Source organism: Orycteropus afer, unplaced genomic scaffold (assembly GCF_000298275.1).
Source record: "Orycteropus afer afer isolate SDZICR_OR568_19922 unplaced genomic scaffold, OryAfe1.0 scaffold00027, whole genome shotgun sequence".
Taxonomy (NCBI): domain Eukaryota; kingdom Metazoa; phylum Chordata; class Mammalia; order Tubulidentata; family Orycteropodidae; genus Orycteropus; species Orycteropus afer.
This window is the reverse complement of record NW_006921614.1, coordinates 10,743,695-10,770,502: the sequence shown is the minus strand read 5'-3', so window position 1 is coordinate 10,770,502 and position 26,808 is coordinate 10,743,695. Positions and strand designations below refer to the sequence as shown.

The following is a 26,808-nucleotide window of genomic DNA, read 5'->3' as shown; positions in this document are numbered from 1 at the left end:
AATTTTAGAGTCATAAAAGCACAACTGAAACATTAAATGGTTTAAAAAATGTGTATATCACAAACATGAATATATATTTCTTTATGTGTATATGTACAAGAGAGAAAGGTAAAGTAAATGTAATAAATGTTAACATTTAGACAATCTGGGTGGAGGGTATCTGGAAACTCTTGCACTAGTTATGTCACTTTCCTGTAAGTCTGAAATTACGTTGACATTTAAAAAAAAAAAAATTAAGTCAGTATGGGTACATCAGGAGTTCTGATAGCGTAGTGCCTATGGCATTTGACTGCTAACGAAACTCCTGGTGGTTCACACTTAACCAGCCACTCCTTGGAAGGAAGGTTGGGTAATCTACTTCCATAAGGATACTGCCTCAGAAACCCAAGGGGAGGGGTCACTATGAGTTGGATCCAACTCGAAGGCAGTGAGTGTGGTTATGGGTACAGCAGAACAATTTGAAAGCCCCATAAAGGTTATGCATTAAATGACTTAAAAGAGTAGGGTTTTGTTTGTTTCTTAGAACTCACAAACCTGTGTGTATATTTGTGATAGTAGTAATAGTAGTTAGGTGAGATACATGTTTTCCAGGCCTTAATAAGGACAAAGGTCCACTTTAGGCCTTGTGTTAGACTGGGTTCTCTAGAGAAACAAAACCAGTAAAGCTTATATAGAGAGAGAAAGAAAAATTTATCTTAGGAAAATGCTTCACACACTTACAGAAGCTGGCAAGTCCAAAGTTCTTAGATCAAACGTCAAGCTAGAGGCTTTTCCTGACTCATGCAACTGTAGGAGCTGAGGAGCCCAAGGCTGCAGGCAGTATACTGGCTGTTGACTCCAACGAATGATGAATCCAAGATCTCTAGGCTGAATGGTGGATTGTTGGCTCACAGACAGTTGTAGGCAGCACAACAGAATCCTGATCCACAGAAGTGTCTCTTCTCCCAGGATGTCCATAAATATACTGGAAGCGGGCCACACCACTAGGGAAACTCCATTTCAGTGGATTGGCTGCTCAAAACATATACATCTGATCCCATCATTGGAATAGCCCACATCACAGTTGCTTAAACCACACAGAGTTGTGGTCCAGCCAAGTTGACACACACCTCCAGTTATCACAGGTGTCTATATTGTAACATCAAGTGTTTAAAGGATTTGAAGCCTAATAGAATTATTTGAAGAGTTGGAGAATTTTGTGAGGAATAGAATTAGAAATTTTGGTCCTTTAGCTATTTTTTCTGGAAAGTCTTAAACTATAAACATATTTGCAACCATGGGCCATTTCCATTATAAATTTAAAAGCATGAGAAATTAGGCTTCAGTGTGGGGAAGTAAGTAGCATCACCTACATATATTTTGCAACATAACAAACAAAGATGCGTTAAGAGGACATGAAATGATTATTGAAATCAGTTTATGTACTTGCGCCCATCATACACCTGGATAATGTTGAAGGATCTTCTGGGTACCATGGAGGTCAGTGTGTAATAAAGGTTTTTCAGAATTCCCCCTAAAAAAATTAAGAAAGAAAACCAAACTCAACTGCCGTCAAGTCGATTCTGACTCGTAGCAACACCTCCTTGAGTTTCCAAGGCATTGTCTCTACTGAAGTAGATTGCCTTGTGTCTTCCTTCTGAGGAGTGACTGTCAGAAGTCCCAGGTATTCTAAATTTTTAATTTTCCTCACAGACTTGACTAATGCAAGTGATGATTTTATGCATATATAGAAAGAGAGCAAGTGGTGTCTTCTATGGACAGGGCAGTGAAAGAAATGGTGGAAATTGGTAGGAGAGACAATTGGATGGTAGTTTTCTAACCATGTAATTTTTGATTGTGTGCCAGTGTATAATTTTTATCCCAATCTACTTGTCAGTAACTACAGAAAATAAAATCTTATTTAAAATTTTTATTTTCATTTATATTGCCTTAATTATATTTCTAAAAAGCTTTTGAAAATAATGTTTTCCTGAATATTATAGTAGAAGAGATTTTAGTAATAATGTTTCAGCTGTGTTACATTTGCATAAATAATGCTAATTGTTTACTTTTGTAGAAAATGCTTTTATTAAATTATAGGTGATTTTTCCTTTTTTGATGTTTCAAAGCAAGTATTTTGAATGTCTGTCAGATTGATTAGTAGGTTAAATAACTCATGCCACCTCCTTAATTTCAGAGTGCTCGTCTTCGGGCTGCTGGCATTGGCAAAGATTTCAAAGAGAATCCCAACCTTAGGGACAACTGGACTGATGCAGAAGGCTATTATCGTAAGTACATGTCTTAGTAACTTTACGGAGCTCTGGTAGCATAATGCCTAAAGGCACGTGAGTGCTAACCAGAAGGCTGGCAGTTCAACCACTCCTCAGAAGGAAGGTTGGGCAATCTACTTCCATAGAGATATCGCCTCAGAAACCCAAGGAGGGGTTGCTATGAGTCAGGTCTGACTCGACAATGGCACATAACAACAACAGTAACTTTACAGTTCATTGTAAACTCTTGTAAAAAATCATGTTGATTGATACAGTCACACACTGTTGGAGAACTCTGAAAAGTTACACACCACAGTGCTGTCATTTAGAAAGTGTGCCACATCCTGCAGCTGCATGAACCCATCTGTGTTCTAGAGAATTTTTAAAGTGACTGCGCAGTTTTTAAATGACTACACTGTATTCCTGCTTTCTCTCTGTTCTAGAGAGCAGCCCAGGAATGTCACAAATTGAACTAAGGTAAAGGCTTGATGTACAACTTAAATCTATTCAAAGTTATTTTCAGCCATGAGATAATCCTCCAGAATGAAGGGGTATATCACTTGCTCTTCTTCATCTGATACCAAGAAAAACGACATACAAGGACTTGAGATACTAGGCATTTATTATTTGTCTTGCAGGACTACAGTTGGAAGCACTTCAGTGAGCACATTTCTTCCCTACTCAATGTTAAAATCACTAGTAGTTGATAAAACCAAAAACCAAAACCATTACTATCAAGTCGATTCTAGTACACAGTGATGACCCTAAAGGGCAGCGTAGAACTGTCCTGTCGAGTTTCCAAGGCTGTAATCTTTACTGAAGCAGACTGCCACATCTTACTTCTGCAGAGTGGCTTATGGTTTCGAACTGCTGACCCTCTCGTGCCACCAAGGCAGTTAATAGAACAGCAGAAACTCTTGTGATGATCTGAACATGCAACTTATAACGACATAAGAAGAGTGTGGCTAGTGGCATCACAGTTTTGATTCTCCATTGTTATCTAGCAAACCAAACAGTAGAGATTTGACACAATATTTAAGTGACTACACTATTTCCTGCTTTCTAATTTATTATGTGTATCTTGTAGTTTTGTTTAGTGACCTGATTTTATTGTGGTGAAAATTCTAATGTTTTAATTTTACTTTTCAGGTGTGAACATAGGTGAAGTCTTGGATAAGCGTTACAATGTATATGGCTACACAGGTCAAGGTGTATTCAGTAATGTTGTACGAGCCAGAGATAATGCAAGAGCCAACCAGGAAGTGGCTGTAAAGATCATCAGAAACAACGAGCTCATGTACGTTAACAGAATGTGATCTTTGGTAACACAGATATTCACAAATGAAAATATTTTGATACAGCATTTTTTTTTTTTAATTGTGATTTGGGTGAATGAAAGCTTACAGAGCAAATTCAGTTTCCATACAGCAGTTCTCATAAGCTTGTGACATTGACTGAAATTTCCCACAATGCAACAGCTCTCCTCACGCTTCCTACTCATAGTTACCTCTTTGCTGTGTCCTTCCATCCATGCACTCCTGCCCCCTGAGCTATCTCCCTATGCAAACACAGCCCTTTTTTTCTCCCATGATTGTTTTCTCCAAGCAGTATTTCTGTCTAATGTAAATGTTCAGTTAATATGCCTGTCTTTTGTTAGATTGGCAGCCACAGGATTGGGTTCAATTTCAGAACTGAAGGGTAGCTAAAGGCCATAGTCTTAGTGGTTCTATCAGGCTCTATCAGACTTGCAAACCTAGTCCCTTTTTTTTTTTTTTATTCTTTTAATGATTTTGAATTTTGTTCCACATTGTTCTCCCACACTATCCAGGATCTCCTACATATATCCCCTTGCGAGTGGTTGACAGTGATAGCTGGGCACCATCTAGTTCTTCTGGTCTCATTAGTCATATAGGCTGAGGATTGTGTGGTGTACCAGTGACTTATACTAATTATTTCCATGCGTCTTTGGTTTTCTTCATTCTTCTTTGTTCTGAATGAGGAGAGCCCTTGGGTTGCATCTACATGGACGTTTGTTAGCTTTTAAGATCCCAGTTTCTACTCACCAAAGTAGGATGTGGAACAGTGTTTTCTGTAGTATGTTATGCCACTTGAGCTTGATGTCCTCTGCAACTGTGGTCCTGAGCCCACAGGTCCAACTACTTGTTCCCTCTGGGTAGCTGGCTTGGCCAAGAAGTAATTACAACCTTGTCCCTTTTTAGTTCTACTATATACCTGGAAATTCTTACAGAGCATACCAGTACACGTTGAGAAACATTGTCTGCCAACCCTGTACATGGTCTCGGGCACACTCCCCTCTACATGTTGTTGTTAAGTGCCGTCGAGTCCAACTCTACATAGACATACCTAATAGTTCAGCCTGTCCACCCCTATATCCGTATTTGCCTTCACTGACAACACAGTACTGTATGTGCAAAAGAGTTCTTCTTTCTTGTCTGTACCTCCCACGCACCTCTCTGTATCTTCCACACCCTTAGTGCCACAGTGTTGATCGCTCACATTTGGTACTTTGCCCTTCTCTTCCCCAAATCAATACTTGTCTCTACCTATCTAACAGTGTTCCCTCCCCTCCCCTTCCACCCTGGTAACCAAAAAAGAAAATTTCCTTCCATATATAAACTTTTCCTTGACTTTTTACAGGGAGCTCTGGTGGTGTAGTGCCTGAGGCATTTGACTGCTAACCAGAAGCCTGGTGGTTCAAACCTACCAGCCACTCATCAGAAGGAAGGTTGGGCAATCTGCTTCCATAGTGATATTGCCTTGTAAACCCAAAGAGGAGTTGCTATGAGTCAGATCCAACTCAATGGCAATAGTAATAATGGACTAATACTACAATATTGGTCCTCCTATAATTGTCTTATTTCACTCAGCATAGTGTCCTCCAGATTCATCCACATCATGCGGTGTTTTGCAGTTTCTGCATTATTCATTAGGCTTGCATAGTATTCCATTGTGTGTATGTACCATAGTTTGGTTATCTGTTCTTCTGTTGATGGGCAGCTAGGTTGTTGCCATCTTTTTGCTATTGTAAATAGTGCTGTGATGAACATAGGTATCCATATATCTGTTCTTGTCCTGGCTCTCACTTCTTTAGGATATATATATACCTAGTAATGGAATGGCTGGGTTAAATGAAATTTCTAATTCCAACTTTTTAAGAAATCACCATATTGCTTTCCCCAGTGGTTGTATCATTTTATAGTCCCACCACCAGTGTATGAGAGTCCCAATCTCTCTACATCCTTGCCAGCATTTCTTATTTTCTGTCTTGTTGAACTTTGCTACCAGTGCTGGGGCTAGGTGGTATCTCATTGCTATGTTGATTTGCATCTCTCTAATGGCTAATGATGGTAAGCATTTCTTCATAGATTGTTGGCCATGTGAATATCCTCTTTGGTGAAGTGTCTATTCATGCCTTCTGCCCATTTTTTAATTGGATTATTCGTCTTTTTGTTGTTGAGGTGTTGGAGTTTTCTCTAAAATCTAGAAATACATCCCATATCAGATACATCATTGTTGAATATTTTTTCCCAATCTGTAAGTTCTTTTTTGACTCTTTTGGAGAAGTCTTTTGAAGCACATAAGAATTTAAATAGACAGTCTATTTATGCCATATACTGTTGTTGTTGTTGTTGTTGTTGTTATATGCCATCGAGTTGGACCCAACTTATAGCAACCCATCCTTGGGTTTCCGAGGCAGTATCACTACGGAAGTAGATTGCCCCATCTTCCTTCTGAGGAGTAGCTGGTGGGTTTGAACCGCCAGCCTTCTGGTTATCAGTCAAGTGCCTTAGGCACTATGCTACCAGAGCTCCCATGCCTTATACTAGGGCCCCTAAATTTGTCCCTAGTTTTTCCTTGAGGAATTTCATAGTTTTAAGTTTCACATTTAAGTCTTTGATCCATCTGGATTTAGTGTTTGTGTATGGTGTGAGGTACAGATCTTGTTTCATTTTTCTGCAAATGCATATCCAGTTTTGCTACCACCATTTGTTAAACAGTCTCTTCCCTTTTTAATGGATTTCAGCCCTTTGTCAAAGATCAGCTGACCAGGTCGATGGATCTATTTCTGGATTCTCATTTCTGTTCCATCGGTCTATCTGTCTGTCGTACTAATACCAGACAGGTTTGACTACTGTGGCTGTATAATAGGTTTTAAAATCCGGGATTATGAGGCCTCCTACTTTGTTCTTTCTCCTCAATAATACTTTGCTTATCTGAGGTCTCTTTCCTTTCCATATAGAGTTAGTGGTTGGTTTTTCCATATCTTTAAAGAATGTTGATGGGATCTAGATGGGGATTGCATTGAATGTATAGATTGCTTTGGGAAGAATTGACATTTTCACAATATTCAATCTTTCTATCCACGAGCATGGTATATTCTTCCATTTATGTACATCTCTCATGGTTTCTTGAAGTAGTCTTTTATAGTTTTCTTTGTACAGGTCTTTTCTGTCCCTGGTGAGATCTATTCCCAAGTATTTTTTGATAGCTATTATAAATGGTATTGATATCCTTATTTCTTTTTCAGCAATCTCTTTGTTGGTGTAGAGGAATTGAACTGATTTGTGGATCTTGGTCTTGTATCCTGCCGTGATGCTAAATCTCTCCATTAGTTCCAGTAGATTTTTGACTGAGTCTCTTGGGTTTTCTAGGTATAGGATCATATCATCAGCAAATATAGTTTGACTTTTTACTTACCAATTTGGATGCCTTTGATTTTCCTTTCTTGGCCTTATTGCCCTGGCTAGGACTTCCAATACAATGTTGAATAGAAATGATAGAGGGCATCCTTTTCTGGTTCCTGTTCACAAGGGCAATGGTTTCAATCTGTCTCCCTTGAGAATAATGCTGACTGTTGGTTTTGCACAGATGCCCTTTATTATGGTGAGGAATGTCCCTTATTATTCCTATTTTGCTGAGAGTTTTTATCAGGATCAGGTGTTGAATTTTATCAGATACTATTTCTGTATCTATTGATATGATCATGTGGTTCTTTTCCTTTGTTTTATTTATGTGGTGGATGACATTAATTGTTTTTCTAATGTTGAACCATCTTTGCATATCTGATACGAACTCCACTTAGTCATAATGAATTATTTTTTTTGATATGTTGGAGTCTTGGCTAGCATTTTGTTGAAGATTTTTGCATCTCTCTTCATGAGGGATATTGGTCTGTAGTTTTCCTTTTCAGTGTCTTTGCCTGGTTTTGGTATCAAGGGTATGCTTGCTTCATAAAATGAATTTGGGAGGATTCCATCATTTTCTATGTTTTGGAATAGTTTGGTAGAATTCTTTGGTGAAACTATCTGGGCTGGGACTTTTTTGGTTGGTAAGTTTTTTTTGTGACCTCTTCAATTTCTTTTGTTATGGATCTGTTCAACTCTTCTACCTCAGTGTGTGTTAGTTTAGGTAAGTAGTGTGTTTCTAGAAATTTATCCGTTTCTTTTAGATTTTCAGATTTGTTGGAGTACTGTTCTTCATCCAAACTAAACCAAACCAAACTCACTGCCATCATGTTGATTTTGACTCATAGCAACCAATCCTTGGGTTTCAGAGGCAGTATCACTATGGAAGTAGATTGCCCATCTTTCTTCCGATAGTATCCTGATGTTATCCTTTTTATTTCCTGTATTATCCTTTTTATTTCGTTGGTTCTGTTGTGATGTTGCCCATTTTGTTTCTTATTCGTGTTATTTATATTATTTTCCTTTATTAAATTTGCCAGTGGTTTGTCAATTTTATTAATCTTTTCAGAAAATCAAGTTCTAATCTAGTTCATTTTTTCTGTTGTCTTTCTGTTTTCTGTTTCACTGATTTCTGCTGGAATTTTTATTACTTCTTCTGGTGACTGTAGGCTTTTGTTTGCTGCTCTTTTTCTAATTGTTGGAGATGTTCAATTAAGGTGTTGAATTTGTCTCTTCTTTCTTTTTTGATGTGTGCTTTTATTGCCATAAATTGGCCTCTAATTACTGTTTTTGCTCTGTCTCAAAGATTCTGGTATGTTGCGTTTTCATTCTTACTTGATTCAAGGAATGTTTTCATTTCTTTTTTTATTTCTTCTGTTACCCAGTCGTTTTTGAGGAGAGTGTTTTCAGTTTCCATGTGTTTGTTCTTTTTCTGTTGATCTTCATATTGTTGATTTCTAATCTGATAGCATTGTGATCTGAGAAGATGCTTTATTAAGGCTTGCGTAACATAAGGTCTATCCTAGAGAATGTTCCATGGTGTGCTGTTGGTTGAAGTGCTCTGTTGGGTGAAGTGCTCTGTAGATGTCTATAAGGTCAATTTGGTGGATTGTATAGTTTAGCTCTTTGGCGACTTTGTTGACTTTCTTGCCAGGTGTTCTTTAATTGAAAATGGTGTGTTAAAGTCTCCTACTATGAATGTGGAGTCATCTATTTGTCTTTTCAACTCTTTTAAAGTCTGATTTAGGTATTCTGGGGCTCTTTCATTGGGTCCTCATTTGCCAATTGATGTCTTTGGTTCCCTGTTCACAATCTTGTAAGCTTATTTTACTCTGGATATGTCCATAGTTCTCTTGGTTTCTGGGTTATGTCATCTTTTGTATTAATGGTCGGTTGTTGTTTGTTACTGCTGGTTCTCTGTTGAAAAGACTCCCTTTGGTATCTCTTGTAAGGTTGGTCTGGTTTTAACAAATTCCCTTAATTTCTGCTTATCTGGAAATCTCTAATTCACCATCATATTTGAGGAACAGTTTTGGCAGGTATATAATTCTTGGTTGGAAATTTTTCTCTCTAGAATTTTATATGCCATCCAGTGCCTTCTCGCTTGCATGGTTTCTGCTGAGAAATCAGAGCTTATTCTTATTGCTTGCCCTTTGTAAGTAATTTTTTGTTTTCCCATGCTGTTTTCAGGATTCTTTTTTTGTATTTGGTTTTGATGAGTTTGATGATGGTATGTCTTGGTGATTTTCTTTTGGAGTCTATCCTGTTTGGGGTTCGTTGGACTTCCTGAATGGATATATTCTCATCCTTCATCTCATCAGGGAAGTTCTCTTCCAAACAAATCTTGGACAGTTTTCTCAGGGGTTTTCTTTTTCTCTTCCTGTTCTGGAATTCAAGTTACATGTAGGTTATTCCTTTTGATGGTATCTCACATGAACCTTAGGCTTTCCTCATTTTGTTTTGATCTTTTTTCTGATTGATCCCTTTCCAAAGAAGTATTCAGGTATTTGTCTTCAATCTCATTAATTCTGCCTTCCATTGGTTTAATTCTACTTCTTTGCTCTTTCAATGTGTTATCCATATCTGAAAATTTAGTATTACTTCTGGATTTCTATCTGTAGATTTAGAATCATTTCTAATTTTTCATTTATTTGTCATTTTTTTCTTTTTCTTCCAAAGTTGTTCTAGGGTTTTGTCTGTGCTTTCCTTAATTTTGTCAGTGTTTTCCTTGATCTGTCTCTCAGTTCTTTGAAGATACCTAAATATAATTCTTTTGAATTCCTTATCAGAGAGTTCCAATGCTGCTTCTTCCTCAGGGATGTATTCTGGGATTGTATCCTGCTCCCTTGTTTCTACCACTTTATCTTACTTCTTTGTGTGGACTGTGATGATCTGTTGTCTCCGAGACATTGTGACGTTGTTGAATTTAGATCTCTGTTAACTGTGAACAGCAGCTAAGAGTGAGTCAGGCTTTTCTTGGTGGTTGTTTAACGTTGGGCAGTTGGTGGAGAAGGATGTAGTGGCTCTCATTCAGTGAGTGAAGCTGCAGGAGGTGTGGGTGTAGTTGTGTCATATGGGTACTGTTGCTGTCTCCCATTCCAACAAAAACAACAATTGAAAAAACATCCAAAAAGAAAAAGCAAGTGGACAAAAAGCACAGTGCATAAGCACACAGGAATAGTCAACAACAAAAAGAAAAAAAAGGGGGAAAAAAAAAACATGGTATCTGGGGAGGGGCAGTAAGAGAAAAAAGGTAGAGTAGGAGAATAATGAAGAAAAAAATGGGGAAAAATGCAAAAAGAAAAAACCAGGAATGGGGTTAACAATGAGGAAGAAAAAAAATGGGAACCCTGAACAGGGAAGAGAAAAAAAGCTGAGAACTAGAACCTGGGAAGGGAAAAATAAAAAATAATAGTAAAAAGGACAAATATTAATAATTTTAAAACAGACAAAAACAAACAAAGAAGGAAAATATATCTGGGTAGGATGAGATAGCTGGCTCCGTCTGAGCACACAGACGGGGATGGAATTCCTGCATATGGCATTTTTAAAAAGTATTAACACAATCTGTGCAAAACTAGTATTATGATTATAAAGTGTCACAGTTATTTTTTAATATGAATTTTTCATTTGTAGCCCTGTGTTAATAAGTGAAGTTCTAGCACCACAGGCTGATTGTATTTAATTCATTTCATTAGTTATTATGTGCAAAGTACTACATTGGGCCCTATTATCAGTAGGCTCTATTCTTTCTGCTGCTTGTTTTGTGACGATGTTTTCCTATGAATGTCTTAAGACCAGAAGTGAGAAATGAAAAGATGACATTGATTAGCTATAATTGAACAAACATACAGTGGCCTCTAACGGGTGAAAACTGACTCATTAGATATTGATGGATATCATTTACTTATCTATTGTCTTTTTCCTCTGATAAAATAGGTAATTACCATATTATATGTGTTATTATTTAATCTGTGCCATGCACTGAGCAATGTTAAATACAGCTTACATTTGGCTTTGAAAGCTAGATAGAAGTGTTGAAGATTTTAACTGACATCCTAGGCTGCCTCACACTTAAAAGGTTTTTTTCTTTTAATGGTAGATTCTTAACTTGTTACTCTAGATGCTAACTTTAAAGTGTAGATTATTAAAAATTATAAACAGAATTTTAAAGAATATCTGAATACTAGAATTCAGTAAGATATAGCCATCATTACATTCTTAAAGAAACTGAAACTAGTGTATATTAGTTCTATTTGTATTGAAAAATAATTGCATCAAGATATTTTATTCTCTTTTGCCTTCCCTTTCCCCAAATTAATAGGTATTAACCCTCTACTTAGTGATTTACCCTTCCTTTCTCTCCCACCCCTGGTAACCATCAAAGAATATTTCTTTTTGTGTAAAACCCTTTTCTTGACTTTTTACAATAGTGGTCTCATACAGTGTTTGCCCTGTTGTGATTGACTAACTTCATTTAGTATAATGTCTTCTAGATTCATCCGTTATGAAATACTTCACAGATTTGTGGCCGTATTGCATAGTAATCCCCTTTCTGTCTGTGTACCATAATTAATTTATCCATTCATCCATTAATGGGCACTTAAATTGTTTCCATCTCTGCTGTTGTGAATAGTGCTGCGAGGAACATGAGCATGCATCTGTCTGTTTGTATTATGGCTCTTATTTCTTTAGCATATGTACCTAGTAGTGGGATTGCTTAATCATGGGGCATCTCTATTTCCAGCTTTTTAAGGAAGTGCCATATGGTTTTCCACAGTGGTTATAGTGGTTATACCATTTTACATTTCTATCAGAAGTATGTGAGGGTTCATCTCTCCATACCCTCACCAGAATTTATTGTTTTCTGTTTTTAGTAACTTTGCTGTATTTGCTGGGATGAGGTGATATCTCACTGTTTTAATTAGCATCTCTAACGGCTAGCAATTGGGAGCTCTGGTAGCATAGTGCCTAAGGCACTTGACTGCTAACCAGAAGGCTGGCTGTTCAAACCCACGAGCCAATCCTTGGAAGGAAGGTTGGACAATCTATTTCCACAGTGATACTGCTTCGGAAATGCAAGGAGAGGTCACTATGAGTTGGGGCCAACTCAACGGCACACAACAACAGCAACAACGATGGCTAATGATCACTAGTATTTCTTCATGTGTATGTTAGCTGGCCGAATGTGTTCTTTGGTGAAGTGTCTGTTCATGTACTTGTCCGTTTTTTAAATTGGATTGTTAGAGATTAGCCCCTTGTCTGATACATTGTTGCCAGAACATTTTTTCCCAGTGTGTGGTTTCTCTATTTACTCTTTCGTTGAAATATTTTGATGTGTGTAAATTTGTCCCTAATTTTTTTGATGATCTATATAGTTTAAGGTTTTATGTTTAGGTCTTTGATCCACCTTGATTTCATTTTTGTATATGGTGTGAGGTACGGGTCCTGTTTTACTGTTCTGCAAATTGTGGTCTATTTTTGCCTGCACCATTTATTAGAAGATCTGTTCCCATGTAATGAGGTTCAGCCCTTTGTCAACAATTAGCTGACTACAGGTAGATGGATTTATTTCTGGGTTCTCAGTTCTGTTCCATTGGGCTGTATGTCAGTCGTTATAACTACTGTACCTTTACAGTAGGTTTTGAGATCGAGGAGTGTGTGGCCTCCTACTTTGTTTTTGTTTTTTAGTAGTGCTTTAGTTATTCATGGTCTCTTTCCTTTGCATAAAGTTGGTGATTAGTTTTTCTATCTCTTTAAAGAATGATGGTGGGATCTGGATCAGCATTGCATAACTGGTAGATCGTGTTGGGTAGTATTGAAATTTTCATAATGTTAAGTCTTCCTGTCCATGGGCATGGTACATTCTTCCCTTTATGGAGGTCTCTTTTTGGTGTCTTATAATAGTGTTTTGTTTTCTTTAGTTAGATTTATTCCTAAGTACTTCATCTTTTCAGTGCTAAGGGAGCTCTGGTAGCATAGTGCCTAAGGCACTTGACGGCTAACCGGAAGGCTGGCGGTTCAAACCCACCAGCCACTCCTCGGGAGGAAGATGGGGCAATCTACTTCCGTAGTGATACCACCTCGGAAACCCAAGGAGGGGTCGCAATGAGTCGGGTCCAACTCGACAGCACATAACAACAACATTGTAAATAGTATAGTTTTCCTGATGTCTTTTTATAGTTGTCTAATTAATATAAGGGAGCTCTGGTAGCATAGTACCTAAGGCACTTGACTGCTAACCAGAAGGCTGGCGGTTCAAACCCACCAGCCACTCCTTGGAAGGAAGGTTGGGCAATCCTACTTCCGTAGCGATACTGCCTCAGAAACCCAAGGAGGGGTCGCTATGAGTCAGGGGTGACTCGACGGCAAATAACAACAACAACAATTAGTATAAAGAAATCTCACTCATTTTTGCTTGTTAATCTTGTACCACTTTGATGACATTTTCGATTAGCTTCAGTAATTTTCTTGTTGAGTCTTTGGGATTCTATCTCTATGTATAGGATCATATATTCAAATACATAGTTTACTACTTTGCCAATTTGGATGCCTTTCATTTCCCTTTCCTGCCTTACTACTCTGGCTAGGACTTCCAATACAATATTGAATAGGAATGGTGATAAAGGGCATCCTTGTCTGGTTCCTATTGTTAAGGGGAATGTTTTCAGACTCTACATTGACAATAATGTTGGCGATTGGTTTTATATGTATGCCCTTATTTATGTTGAAGAATTTCCCTTCTATTCCTGTTTTGTTCCGCATTTTTATCAGGAATGAGTGTTGGATTTTGTCAAATGCCTTTTCTATGTCAATTGATACAATCATGTGGTTCTTTTATTTATGTTGATTGTTTTTCTGATGTTGAACTTCCATACCTGGTATGAATCCCACTTGGTCGTAATGTATTATTTGTTTGATATGTTGTTGGATTTTGTTGGCTGGGATTTTGTCAAGAATTTTTGTATCTGTGCTCATGAAGGATATTGGTCTATAATTTTATGTTTTAGTGGTTGCTTTGCCTGACTTTGGTATCATAATTATGCTCAATTTATAAGATGAATTTGGGAATATTCCTTCCTCTTCTGTATTCTGGAATAGTTTGAGAAGAATTCATGTCAGCTCTTCTCTGAATGTTTGATAAAATTTGCCAGTGAAGCCACCTCAGAATGTTTTAAATTACAATGTAAAAGATTGACTTGAAGCAAGGGTTTGTTCTTCGATCTTTTCTGTTTTGCTAAGTGATTATTTTAAAAATTAACTTCTTTCATGAAAATGGTATTTGGCTGAGTATGAAGTATTATGTGAATGATATAGAGACTAGTCATTCTTCAACAGGTAGGATTCTATAATATGCAAAATACGTCAGACTGGGGCTGTCAAATATGCATTACTTAATGTTTCTGAGTTCTGTGTATAATCAGTTTTGACCTAATTTCCCTTTTTATTTCAGGCAAAAAACGGGTTTAAAAGAACTTGAATTCTTGAAAAAACTTAATGATGCTGATCCTGATGACAAATTTCATTGTTTGAGACTCTTTAGACATTTTTATCACAAACAGCATCTCTGTCTCGTATTTGAGCCTCTCAGGTACAATGTCAAAATATACATATTAAAGACTGAATGTTTCCTTCCCTACTGACCTTGTTTTGGAAGAATGCCATGACAGATTTTCTGGGTATTTGGTTGTTTTTTTAAGATAACACTAGTTCTTACTTTTTTAACTTTTGGTTAGAACTTCTTGGCATTCATTTATGACAAACATTAATTGACTGCATACTATGTGCCATTAAGTAATCTCATGTAACCTACAGGTCAGCAGAAAGATTCTATGAAATTCATATACTTCACTGAAGGGTTAATTCAGAATGTAAAACGGTAGAAGTAGTATGGATAGATATATGGCTTTTATCTGTAACAGTATGGCTTCACTGTTGTGCCTTCAAATGTAAACCCATACTAAAGTAAAAATAGAAATTTTATCATGTGTATCTTTTATTAATTTTGAAAATTGGATTTTATTGAAAAATTGTATTTGGATATGTACACACAATTTCATGTGCTTGTTTCTGTGTAGAATAATCAGATTTTGGGGAAAGTTTTTAAACTGAGCATTTTTATTATAAAATTTTGGACTGGACTTTATGTCTTTATCTTTTGTATTTCTATATTACATTCTGACCTCTAATTTCTTTTTTCTCTCTCTTTCTCCTGAAAGTATGAATTTACGAGAGGTATTGAAAAAATATGGTAAGGATGTTGGTCTTCATATTAAAGCTGTAAGATCCTATAGTCAGCAGTTGTTCTTGGCATTGAAACTCCTTAAAAGATGCAATATCCTGCATGCGGATATCAAGCCAGACAATATCCTGGTAAGTCAAAACAACTGGACTGCCATATATATCCATATCTCTTCTTTCCAGCACTGTTATGACATTGCATGTCTAGAAATGACATCTTAGAAGCATAATTCAGGATACTAATACCCAATACTGAATGACTTTGCCAATTTTTACTGTTTTGGAAATTCAGGCATGAAATTTTATAGAAAAGTATACAGAAAGGAAATATACTGTTGTCCGTTTTTTTTCTTTTGAGTACTCTCAGACCCCAAGAGTGCTTTAATATAATAGTGATAGACTACTTCTGTCTAAAAATACATGTACATGTTGCTGTCTTGGAATAAAAGAATGTTCTCTATCCTTATTCCCTATTTTATAGATTGAGAGAGTTAGGGTCATTTAATATAATTATCTTAAGCAGATGTACGGAATGGAGTTTAAAGGTATCCCAGAGTAATTCTTTTCCTTTATTTATTGCTGTAGGAGCATTGGCTCCTGGGGACCCAAACACAACAAAACTCAATGTGGTTAGATATTGTTTTGAAAGATATCCCTTTAAATGTCTTGAATTTTCTAATGATGACTTACTATATAATTGTATAATATTGTAAAATAGTAATATAATAGTAACATGCATATTTCACAGTGTTGATGTTTTTGAAATTTGAAAAGATATGTCATTATTATAGTAGAATGACTAATGTACACTAACTCTTGTACTGGCACCCCTTCCCATGCTTCAGCCCCAATATCTCATCATTCTGTTCTTTGCTGTGCTCAGCTTGGGAAGTATTCATATTTGGTGAATTCATAACTTATCTGCCAGTAACATATTACATGTTTTTTGTTTGTTTTGTAAAAATGAGTGACTTACATATAACAGTCATATAGTTAATGCCTAGTACAGACTGTTAGAAAAGGCTGAGTATGTAAGGTGTCCTTTACTGTGAACTGTTTGTGTGATGACAAAGATTGCAATCTCATTAAAGTTTGGTAATGACTCTGAAGAATATAGCTCTTTGCTCTGGCTAGTTTTTTCTTTTTTAATATCTTAAAAATAATTCTTTTGGACCATCATGTTAATATTGAGACTCTCTATTTCCATATATCTTATCTGAGTTTATATTGACCTGTATGTCAAATATAACTTGGTGAAAGAGGAGATCAGTAATTACAATAGAATGGAAGGTACATTGTAGCATTAGCTAACCAACTTCATAGTTAATTTTATCTCAATTTTTTCTTTTTTCTTTATTTAATTATGAAATGTCCGTATTGAAGACTGTGTAAAACATAATTACACTGTGGACATAAAACCTATGAAAGCTAGAACTTGTGTAAGGCAGAACCCAATCAAAGAATGAAAACACAGATATTTTTCATTAATAGAGAACAGTAGAAAAGTGATAAGCTGCTCCCTGTCAAAGGCAGGAAACTTGTGAGTCCCAGAAAAATCAGCTGTCACAGGTTTCAGTTGTAGAAGCTCCTATTTTTAAAACTCATTTTTCCTTGCATTAATGCTAAACTGGTACAGATTTTCACATGCATTTCAGAAATTTTCTGTTTTTCCTTTCTGCAGAAGAACAAAATAAACCTCAGAGACCATATAAAGTTGATGTTTGTTCATGGAAATTCAAACCATTTAGCCCATGATTTCACCAATCATTGTGGTAGAAGCACCACATTCATCAAGGAAGGAATAGAAGTTATGTAACAAACTAAAATGCATATGAGTGTGGATACTCTGCTGTTCCTTAACAGATTTTAATCAGGCCAAAGAGATTCTAATTTTTTTTAAATGGTCTTTAGTTTTCTCTAGATAGTGAAACTATACCCATCTTTTAAGTACCAAAATGAAGCTTATACTTTAAAAAGCTTTAAAAGTACTTTTCCATTTTAAGATAACTTTTCCTGGTCCTAAACATAAAGAGATTAGTTATTGATGAGGTGGTTAAAATTAATCATTTCTGTTACTAGCATAATTCTAATAATTCTATGGATATCATCTATAATAATAGACCGGTGCGTAATATTGGCCAACCTTCATGATATCCCAGTCTGGAGTGCCTAGGATTATTTAAAGTGATCTGTTTCTTTGGGGTGGGAACACTAGGCCAAGTTCAAGTCCCAACTCAGAATTTGTGTGTGTCTCTTTTGAAGGGGGGAAGGGACTCTGCAATATGAATTGTCTTCACTTGTTAATCCTGAACATGCCTCTGACTCATGAGTGGCAGCAGTCATGGGAGCACCTCCAGCCTTTCTCAGCAGATGTCACTGTCACTGTGTATGTTGACGTATTTACAAAGGAAAAAGGAAACAAATAACTAATATAGAGATCATATTTATCAATTTTACCAAATATATTTAACATTTTCTTGACTAATACCTTCTTTATATTTAAGGGATTTAATTTTTAGACTTGAAATGATTGCAAATTTGGGATGGCTTAGCAGCTTCAAATGTAAAAACAAAGTTTTTATTTGTTTTTTGTCAGAATTTAATCTGAATCTTCCTTTTGCTTTCATTGCCATCATAAATTCTGGCAACTGAAAGTTAAGTTTTGATCTCTTATTTTAATGAATGTCTTCATGTTCCTTTAAATAGTAACTTGGCTTTATTCAAGTATTCTGGGAATTTTTAGAAGAGGATTTGCTTCCATTTGTCTGTTACTCCCCACCCTTTTTAAAAACTAAATTTGTTCAAATTAAATGAATTTGGTATTGCCCAAAAATTCCTCACTGAAAAAAAATTTTTTCTTACTCATTGTAATCAAATATTTGATAGGTCTTCATGTTTTATAAATAGGAAATTGAATTAGAAAAGGAATGTTAAAATGGGTGACTTTGTTCACAGTATTGGAGTTCATATAACTTCTCAGAGCCAATTTTATTTATTTATTTGTCTCAATATGTGGATTGAATTAAATTTCTTTGAAATTAATTTGCTTTGCAGGTTAATGAATCGAAAACTATATTAAAGCTTTGCGATTTTGGGTCGGCATCACATGTTGCAGATAATGACATAACACCATATCTTGTCAGTAGATTTTATCGTGCTCCTGAAATCAGTAAGTCTTTTAAAGTGTTCTTGGTCTGAACCATCATTTGTGAGAACAGTGTATTTAATTTCTAAGTTCTGTTTTCCATCACACTTCCTCAGCTACGTGAGTTCATTTAAGAGGAAGGGGAACCACAGCATGTTCATCCTCTTCAGTTGGAATAATGGTAGTTGTGACAGGAGCTTCGATCATATTAAGCCACAATAACAAAACAGTTAGTTGTAGGTAATCTCCAGCGTCAGAAGACTGCTCTTGATTATTCAGTGTCTAATTAATTACTTAATTTGTGAATTATATAGGACCTTTGTGTTTTCTCAGCCTTTGGCCTTTGTTGAGACTGATAAGCACCTCCACCAAAGATGGAAAAAGAAGAGATACACATTTTCTTACTCTTTGCCACTCTCTTAAGAGTTAGTGGGTAGGACCCTGAAACTAGTTGTCAAACTCGGGTATTAAGACTGTGGTTACAATCCAAGCTAGGTTAGTGCCCCATTAATAGAAATAAATAATGGTTGATTATTATTCTCATTTATTAAAACTTCATTTTGTTTTCAGTTATAGGTAAAAGCTATGATTATGGTATAGATATGTGGTCTGTAGGATGTACCTTATATGAACTTTATACTGGAAAAATTTTATTTCCTGGCAAAACCAATAACCATATGTTGAAGCTTGCCATGGATCTCAAAGGAAAAATGCCAAATAAGGTAGGACATAGTACATGCTTTTTTTTTTTTTTTTTTTTTCCCCATGGTCTTAGTAGTAACTTCGTATAGACTGATGGACTACTGACACTTATTTATCAAAAAATTTTTTTTGGAGAGGCAGGTAGATGGCTACTGTGATTCCCTAGCTCCTTTCCCATTTCTGGTCATTAAATTAATAGTTACAATCAACTAAGAGAATAACTAAACTCCTCCACCCCACAAAGTCTGCCTTTATGCTTTTCTTTACTTTTTCTGCTCTTGAATTAAGCAAGAGAGTAGAGCCATATGGTTTAGGAGAGAATTGGTTAGCATATATATGTTAAGTGTTATATAAATGACTGTTTGATATGTCTGTCCTTCTTATTCTGTTTATTATCCTTCAATGATGGGCAGAGAAGCAGCAATATTCTTGGGAGTACAACTTTTATTGGTAAGAGTACCAGACACATCTGAGAGATAGAATGAGAAAGATACAGATCAGGTTAGTTAAATGTAAGGAAGTGCCTAGCAGACAGAATGAGTGGCTGATCATTGTAAGAGGAACTTGATGGCAATAAGTTTATTAAAGAATGGAGGTTCTTTGGGAAAGGGAAGGTACCAAGAAAATTCAGTTATACGACATCTAAGAAATGCACCCTTCCTGCTTCAGCTGTAATAATCAGTTCTGTATGTCTAACGTGAAGCAAGAACTTTAGGCATTTGTAAAAATGTCTGAAGGTTATATCTTAGGTTCTTAACATTTTGGTTTATATGCTAAATTTCTGAGAGACTTACAGATTTTTCTCCATGTAGGTCAGAAGTCACAGATTTTAAAGACTGTTTAAATTCTATTATGTTGGACTTGCTTAAAAATAAATTACACTGAAATTAGCTATGTTGTTAATTGTTTTAATGAAGTCCAACCTATATTATATTAGAGCTCTTAGAATCTGATTTGCAAAATGCCAGTAAGTCTTCATTTAATCCTAGCTTTTGAATAATGAAACCACACCTTGATGTGTTAATTGGATTAAGTTGCTGCCAGAGAAAATAAAATTTCATGTTATATGGTTTAGGTACATTTGCCTTAGCATTTTCTTATGTGTTCATAAATTCTTGATGACAAGGGAATCTGAGAGCATTTCCAAATGAGTAAACAAACCCAGAGAGACTAAATAAATTTGTATGGCTTGTTGTATATTAAATTGTTATAGGTCAGACTGTATCATGATAGTTCAAAAGCCAACTTTTTGTTTGTTTATTTGTTTTTATCACCTGTAGATGATTCGAAAAGGAGTATTCAAAGACCAACATTTTGATCAAAATCTCAACTTCATGTACATAGAAGTTGATAAAGTAACAGAGAGGGTAAGTCTGTTTTAATTGTGTTCCATCTTATGTTAATGAATGGAATACTAGGTGGTACTCGGAGCTACACATATATTTTGGAAAAGAAAAATATTAAAAATAATTCTTTTACTACTGTTGGCCAATTCTTGGATAAAACACATCATGTTTTAAAAAAGATGAAGGGATTTTAAAATGCTTTTCTAGTATGATGAATTTGTTTTTATTATCATTTGTAGGCCCCCACCATCTATTCTTTGAATCAGAGTGACCTTTCTAGATAGAAATCTGTTTGTGTTACTATTTTAAAATCCTTCATTAGCTCCTTAATCCTGTATTTTAAGTTTCTTAGAAAAAGTTCTCCATGATAGGAACTCTTGCCTTTTTCAGCATCAGTTTTCTTTCTCCTCAGTGTGCTTCATAAAGTTCATCATTCCATGCTTGACCATTACCTAAAGGATATGCTATTTTGGACCTCTCCTGTTTCTCACAGACCTCTTGAGCTCATAATTCACTTCCTGTGCTAATTTCTTTGGGGGAAAAAAATCTCAATTTCAAATTTTATCTGAAATACCACGTTCTGTATGAGCCCTTCTAAAACCTCCAGGATGCAATAATGACGTTCTTATTTTGCTCCTCCCTCGCTTTGTAAGAGTACTTAATAACACTTCACTGTATTGTCCTTTTACATGGCTGTCTCTTAACTAGAATGTAATCTCCTTCAGGGTAGGGAAAGTACAGTTCAAATAGCAAATGGCTACTGTTCATTAGTTTTAGTGCTGTAACTTTTTTTGGATAGCACAGAATTCCTTTCTGTTGTCATTGTAAACTTTTTACAAAATTAAGTTAAAGAGTGATCTTAAAAAAAAAAAAAGTAGACATTGTTTAATTTGGTGTATGTTTAGCTGTGTATATCATCACCAAAATAATAATAAATGTTCATAGCTATTCTTACAAGAAAAGTTTGATTTTGAGTTGTGTATGTTTAGTATCTTAAAGATACACTTTTTAAAATTATTTTTAGGAGAAAGTTACTGTCATGAGCACCATTAATCCAACTAAGGACCTGTTGGCTGATTTGATTGGGTGCCAGCGACTTCCTGAAGACCAACGTAAAAAAGTGCACCAGCTAAAGGACTTGTTGGACCAGATCCTAATGTTGGACCCAGCTAAACGAATTAGCATCAACCAGGCCCTACAGCATGCCTTCATCCAGGAAAAAATTTAAACGAGATGAAGAAGCTCTAAGGGTTTGAGTAATTAAATACAAAGACTGAAGAAATTTCACAGCAGTTTATTAATGTATATAAACTTATAAATATTTCTCCAGCAAATTTGAGAAAGCATGATATATTTGAATTAACACCAAGGGTGATATTTCTTTTAGAAATGTTAGTTAATCTGTTTTGTGTCTTATGTGAAATTTCACTGTAGAACTGTTTTAATTGCCAAGACTGCACAGAATTACAGTGCTAATGTATATGATTGCAGTTCACATAAAGACAAAAGCATCTGTTATAAAATGAGTAGTAATACTGGGTGGTTGATTTGTTTTTAGCAGAATTGGCTTCAATTTGGTCTTCAAATAAAATGGCCAGCATAAATGCTGTTTATATTCACGTTTTCCTAGGTGTGTGTGTGCAGGCCACAGCAGCATGCCCTTGGTGTAGTCAGTGCCGAAAGGGGTCTGTTCCTTCTTGAGCCTGCCTGCAGGGATGGTCTCCTCTTTTAAAGCAGGTTGTGTACAACATTCAGTACACTGAAGGTAAGCTAAACCATCAACATCACTGGTGTTTTAAGATGTTATTTTATTGGAACAATTGACAAATGAGAGATACTAGCTTTGTGGCAGAATTCCCTGCATGTGTGATAACTGATCTTGTTTTATTTTTTGGCATTGCAACTGTGGCATAGTTACAATTTCTGTTCTGTTCATCACATTTAAAATTTGAAGAGTATGCTCTTGATGGATAGAGCGCCTTCAGTGTACTGTTTCTTATTAACTTTAATTTTTTTTTTAAATCAACTTGCTATAGACTTTATATACATTTTGTTAAATACAATTCCTAGTGACATAGAAACAATGCGTAGTTTTCATTTACTAATTACAAATGTTGAGGCCTACTTCTGAAAGTCCTCATATTTAAAGCTTAGACAACATAATGAAATTTTTAACTATTTGTATGTCATTTTGAAAGTGTACTGCTTTATGGTAAAAGTGTTTTTCATTTGTTCATTGTTTTCATTATTTGTGATCATGTTGTCTTTCAATACAGGCATAAACCTTCCACTCTTGAACAAAGCAGCTGCTTTTTAAAAGCGGTAATTGCTTCTTTACCTTTTATTTCTTTTGTAAATGAAGCTTTTCTTTAAGAATGTGACTTTAAATTGTTGTCTATTGCATAAACAGTTGACACTCACTTATTGTAAAGTGAAGATTGTTCTACTGCATGTAAAGTGGACCATGCAGATTTCTGTATGTTTTCAGGATGCATCATTAGATAATAAAGTCTTTTGTGAACAAGGCATTTGTAGCCATTTTTAAAAGTTTTTGTCTTCAGTGCTGGTAAGTCAGGTAAACCATAAATAGTTAAAAGCAACCTTTTTTTTTTCTTTAAGTCTTTAAAAGTATTATTTGTTAAAGATACAAACCTAGCAAAAAGTTTATTTTATTAGTAATTATGATCCTAATTATATCATCAAAAAAATTCCTACAAATATTGCCAGCTTTCAGTGTAGTGAAATTATTCCTGTAGGTTATGGGGTATAATTCAGGATTTAACTAATGTTTCTGCTATTTTCTCACTTTTCCTTTTGATGGTGCGGAAAGAGAAAAAGGAAAACGGGGCACAGGCCATTCACCGCCTTCTGCAAGGGGTCTGATTTGCTGAGACACCAGCTTCACCTTCTTTACAAGGTTATTTCTGACAGCATGTGTAGATAAACATTTAGCAACAGTTTAAAACAAAATCATGTAAATCAGCTTGGTTTTGCAACACAAAGGAATTAGTATTTTTAACACAGTACAAGAGAATTTCAAAAGTATATCTAATCCTTTTGATAATGTTAATGCTTGCCTCCCTGAGCAATGTGGAAAATAATCAGATTTTAGGAATTTTAAATCATATTTTAAATTGTAAATGGGATTTTTTTATTCACCCAGGCACCTAATTACAACAAGCATGCACATTTTGGTGCATTCAAGAATGGAAAATCAGAATAGCAGCATTCTTCTGGTGGGTTTTGCTCCATTTAAAGACATGAAATGAACTACAGCCAGGAAGGATAGATGAGATATAATATACCACCTATGAACCTACACCCGTCTCCTCATGGTTTAGACTTACTAAAATAAATACAAGGTGATTTTCCTCTTCAGATAGAGTGAAGCCTTTTAAATAAGGCATCACAAGTGCAGCTTTTCCATCCGAATGAAATGGGTAGTGATTTTCCCACCATGACTTATTTGGTGATAACATGCTGCATATTCAAGTCTTTTGGAGTTATTATCACATGAAATAATAGTTACATTTTGATGCTTCTGGTGATTTTCTTGGCTTCATTTTATATAATTGTTAAGTAATTAAACTTCCACTAGAAACAGTTCGTCTTATACCTTCGAAACTATTACATATTCTTTAAAAAACAAAGTTGCTTGTTACTTGTTCTTTGTGTTTTAGGTGCAGTTCAGTGGAAGATGATGACAACCAGAAGACATGAGCTAAGGTTTCTGTCCTATAAAAGATTAAAAAATAAAAAAGAACTCCATTTAATTTTTGTCTTAATTTTTTCATTTTCAGCATTATGATTTGGGTTCATTGACGTTTGGTACTTAGAATAGTAGTGCTTTTGTGGTTTTCATCTGTAAAGTGCTTGTTTTATCATGCCTCCTTGCTTCTCCCACCCTCCTTTCACCTAAAAATAAAGATAAATTTAAAATACTGTTTTTAATAGTAGTACTCAAATTTAGTGATACAAGACTTTTGCATAGTGAGATTCCCACATAGATGTAGTTGTTGAAATTGGTTTTAAGACTGAACAGCAATTGCCATTAACAAGTCGCTTCAGTCATGGTCTTAACATAGACAAAATATTCAGAGCCATTGTCAGCTTTTCTTAAGGGAAGTGAGAAAGGTGATAATCTGTAGATCATTGGTATTCCCAAATATAGCATCCCTAGATTTATCTGTTTGAAAGGAACCCTGTAGACTATCCATAACTTTATTAGAAATGTAATTTTGATTACGTACAAATATAGAATTCTGCAAGACCTCTTTAACATTGAGGTGAGTAATCCTTAACAAGCTTACATTCATATTTCAGAGTAGCTATATAGTTTTAAAATACAAGTATCTCATGAAGTTTCTGCTTTATTACATATTTTGGCAAAGGTTTTATATATAAAGTGACTGTCAGACTTGAGGGTTTGTAAAAGCCTTAGGACACAGCCCTCAAAAGTGTCATTCTTTGTATAGTGTGAGACTAGTTGAGATTAAAAAGTATGTGCAGCTAAAACACTTCTCTGGGTAGACTTTATTCTTACAGGTTCTTGGAAATTAGGTTGGAATTGAGAAGTTTTGAGAGGAAGCATCTTGTCATAAATTTAAGACCCCCTCTGTATTTGTTTTCACCTTTAAATCCTTATTAGTAACATCCTGTTTCTTCACTCCTTAATAGCTATCTCATTTCACTCTACTTCTCTTCCAAAGTAATTCTGTATTTGCCATTATAATTACCACTTTTTTCCTAACAAAAACACACAGGATATTTTGACAATATAGACAAATGTATGTAATGTTTTATGGTATGTGATAGTGGTAGTGAAATGTAAAGTTCTCAGATTGGTTCCATGTTTGCATTCTTCCTGTTGTGCCTTACCTGTACTTTATCATCATTTGTGTAAGCAGAATTGTAGCTGTAGAAATAAAATCTCTGAAATGAAATAAGATTTAGCCCAATGTGTAAGACTTGGCCTGAGTAGTTGAAAGTGCCCTTTTTAATGTTGGAGATGAGGGAAAAGCCATATAGGCAAATATGTTATTTCCCTCTGTTAGTTAAAAAGGTATCATGAGAAATGGGCTTCATAAATATTTATTTCTTCTTTCATAGTACCTTAATTTCCAACATGATTTTTGGAAATTACAACATGAATTTTATCATTGCTCCTAGATGGAATGCCCTCTTGATAGAAATGTTCACTATAAATTCATTTGTGTTTTTTACATGTCAGTGATATATGCACTAAATTGACTTAAAAATATTTTGCAGTTATTTTGATAAATATTATTGTAGCATCCTTTTCTTAATTTTTCTTCTTCTGTACATAGGGTAAGGGACTGTTCTGCTGAAGAACCTTTCCATTTAGTGATCAAGATATGGAAGCTGATGTATGAAAATACTCAATGTGTAAATTGTTGGTGGTATCATTTGAATTGTAACTTGGATTTTAGCAGCACATGTTCCCAGTTAACATATTGGGAAACTTAATAAAATATGCCTATCATTACCGTATTGTCTCCTGGCTTTTCCTTTGCAGGAGTTTGGTATTTTTACGCTAAAACATTTCTGCACAGATGAAACGTTTAGGGGGCAATGAGTCTAAAGGAGCCTTGGATGTGCAGTGGTTAAAGCACTCGGCTGCCAACCAGGAGGTCAGTGGTTCCAACTCACCAGCCGCTCCATAGGAGAAAGATGTGGCAGCTCTCCTTTGTCGTGCAGGGTTGCTATAAGTCAGAATTGACTCCAGAGGATGGAGTTTTGGTTTGAGTGAATTAATGAGGATGTTGACACAGTGTGAAGAAAGTAATCAATGTTGCTTGCTAAAAAATGTGTGGAAATTGTTAAATGGGAACATGTTTTGCGTGTTTTGATGTGTATATTTTCACCAGAAATTAAATTGAAAAAAACTTCTGGGATAGAATTTTAAAGTTAGAAATGATTTGACTCTTAAAGATTCATCCATAATTTAAGACACCTGAGGTACTATCTTGAGCGAGAAGTTGAGAATAATTTGAATTTATACAAATTGACCCTTCAAAATGGAGTTAGAGCTCAATAAGGAATAGGAGATCAAATACTAAATTTTTTTCAGAACTTACTCAGTTTGAGTTCAGTTACCTGTTTTGTCTACAATCGGCAATAAACAAGTTTTTTATTTAGCTAAAATAAGTACTTATAAACAGGAACCATAGAAAGAGTTTGGAAAAACAGTATTTTTAGTAACTTGGAAGTCATAAAATTAAGCTATTTATGTCTTTAACCAACTATCCATTTAAACAATGTCTTGTTCAGTTTGTTATCCCCAAAAAATATGCAGTTAAAACTATTTTTAAAGATGAATTTTTGCCTGATGTTTCTTAGAAGTGTTTCATTGATGTTAATAGATGTGCTTTGAAAAGTATTCTGTGGTCAAATATTGG

General features: G+C 35.3%; 1 protein-coding gene across 1 annotated transcript in view; it reads left to right on the top strand.

Annotated features, from left to right (window-relative positions):
* The window catches only part of PRPF4B (pre-mRNA processing factor 4B), a 52,995-nt gene extending 31,378 nt beyond the window's left edge, over nt 1-21,617 (top strand). Inside the window, 8 exon segments of the mRNA XM_007935355.2 lie at nt 2,177-2,267; nt 3,399-3,546; nt 14,409-14,546; nt 15,175-15,328; nt 18,251-18,365; nt 18,912-19,063; nt 20,324-20,410; nt 21,414-21,617. Coding sequence (XP_007933546.2) covers nt 2,177-2,267; nt 3,399-3,546; nt 14,409-14,546; nt 15,175-15,328; nt 18,251-18,365; nt 18,912-19,063; nt 20,324-20,410; nt 21,414-21,617 — 1,089 coding nt within the window.
* The last annotated feature ends 5,191 nt before the right edge of the window (nt 21,618-26,808 follow it).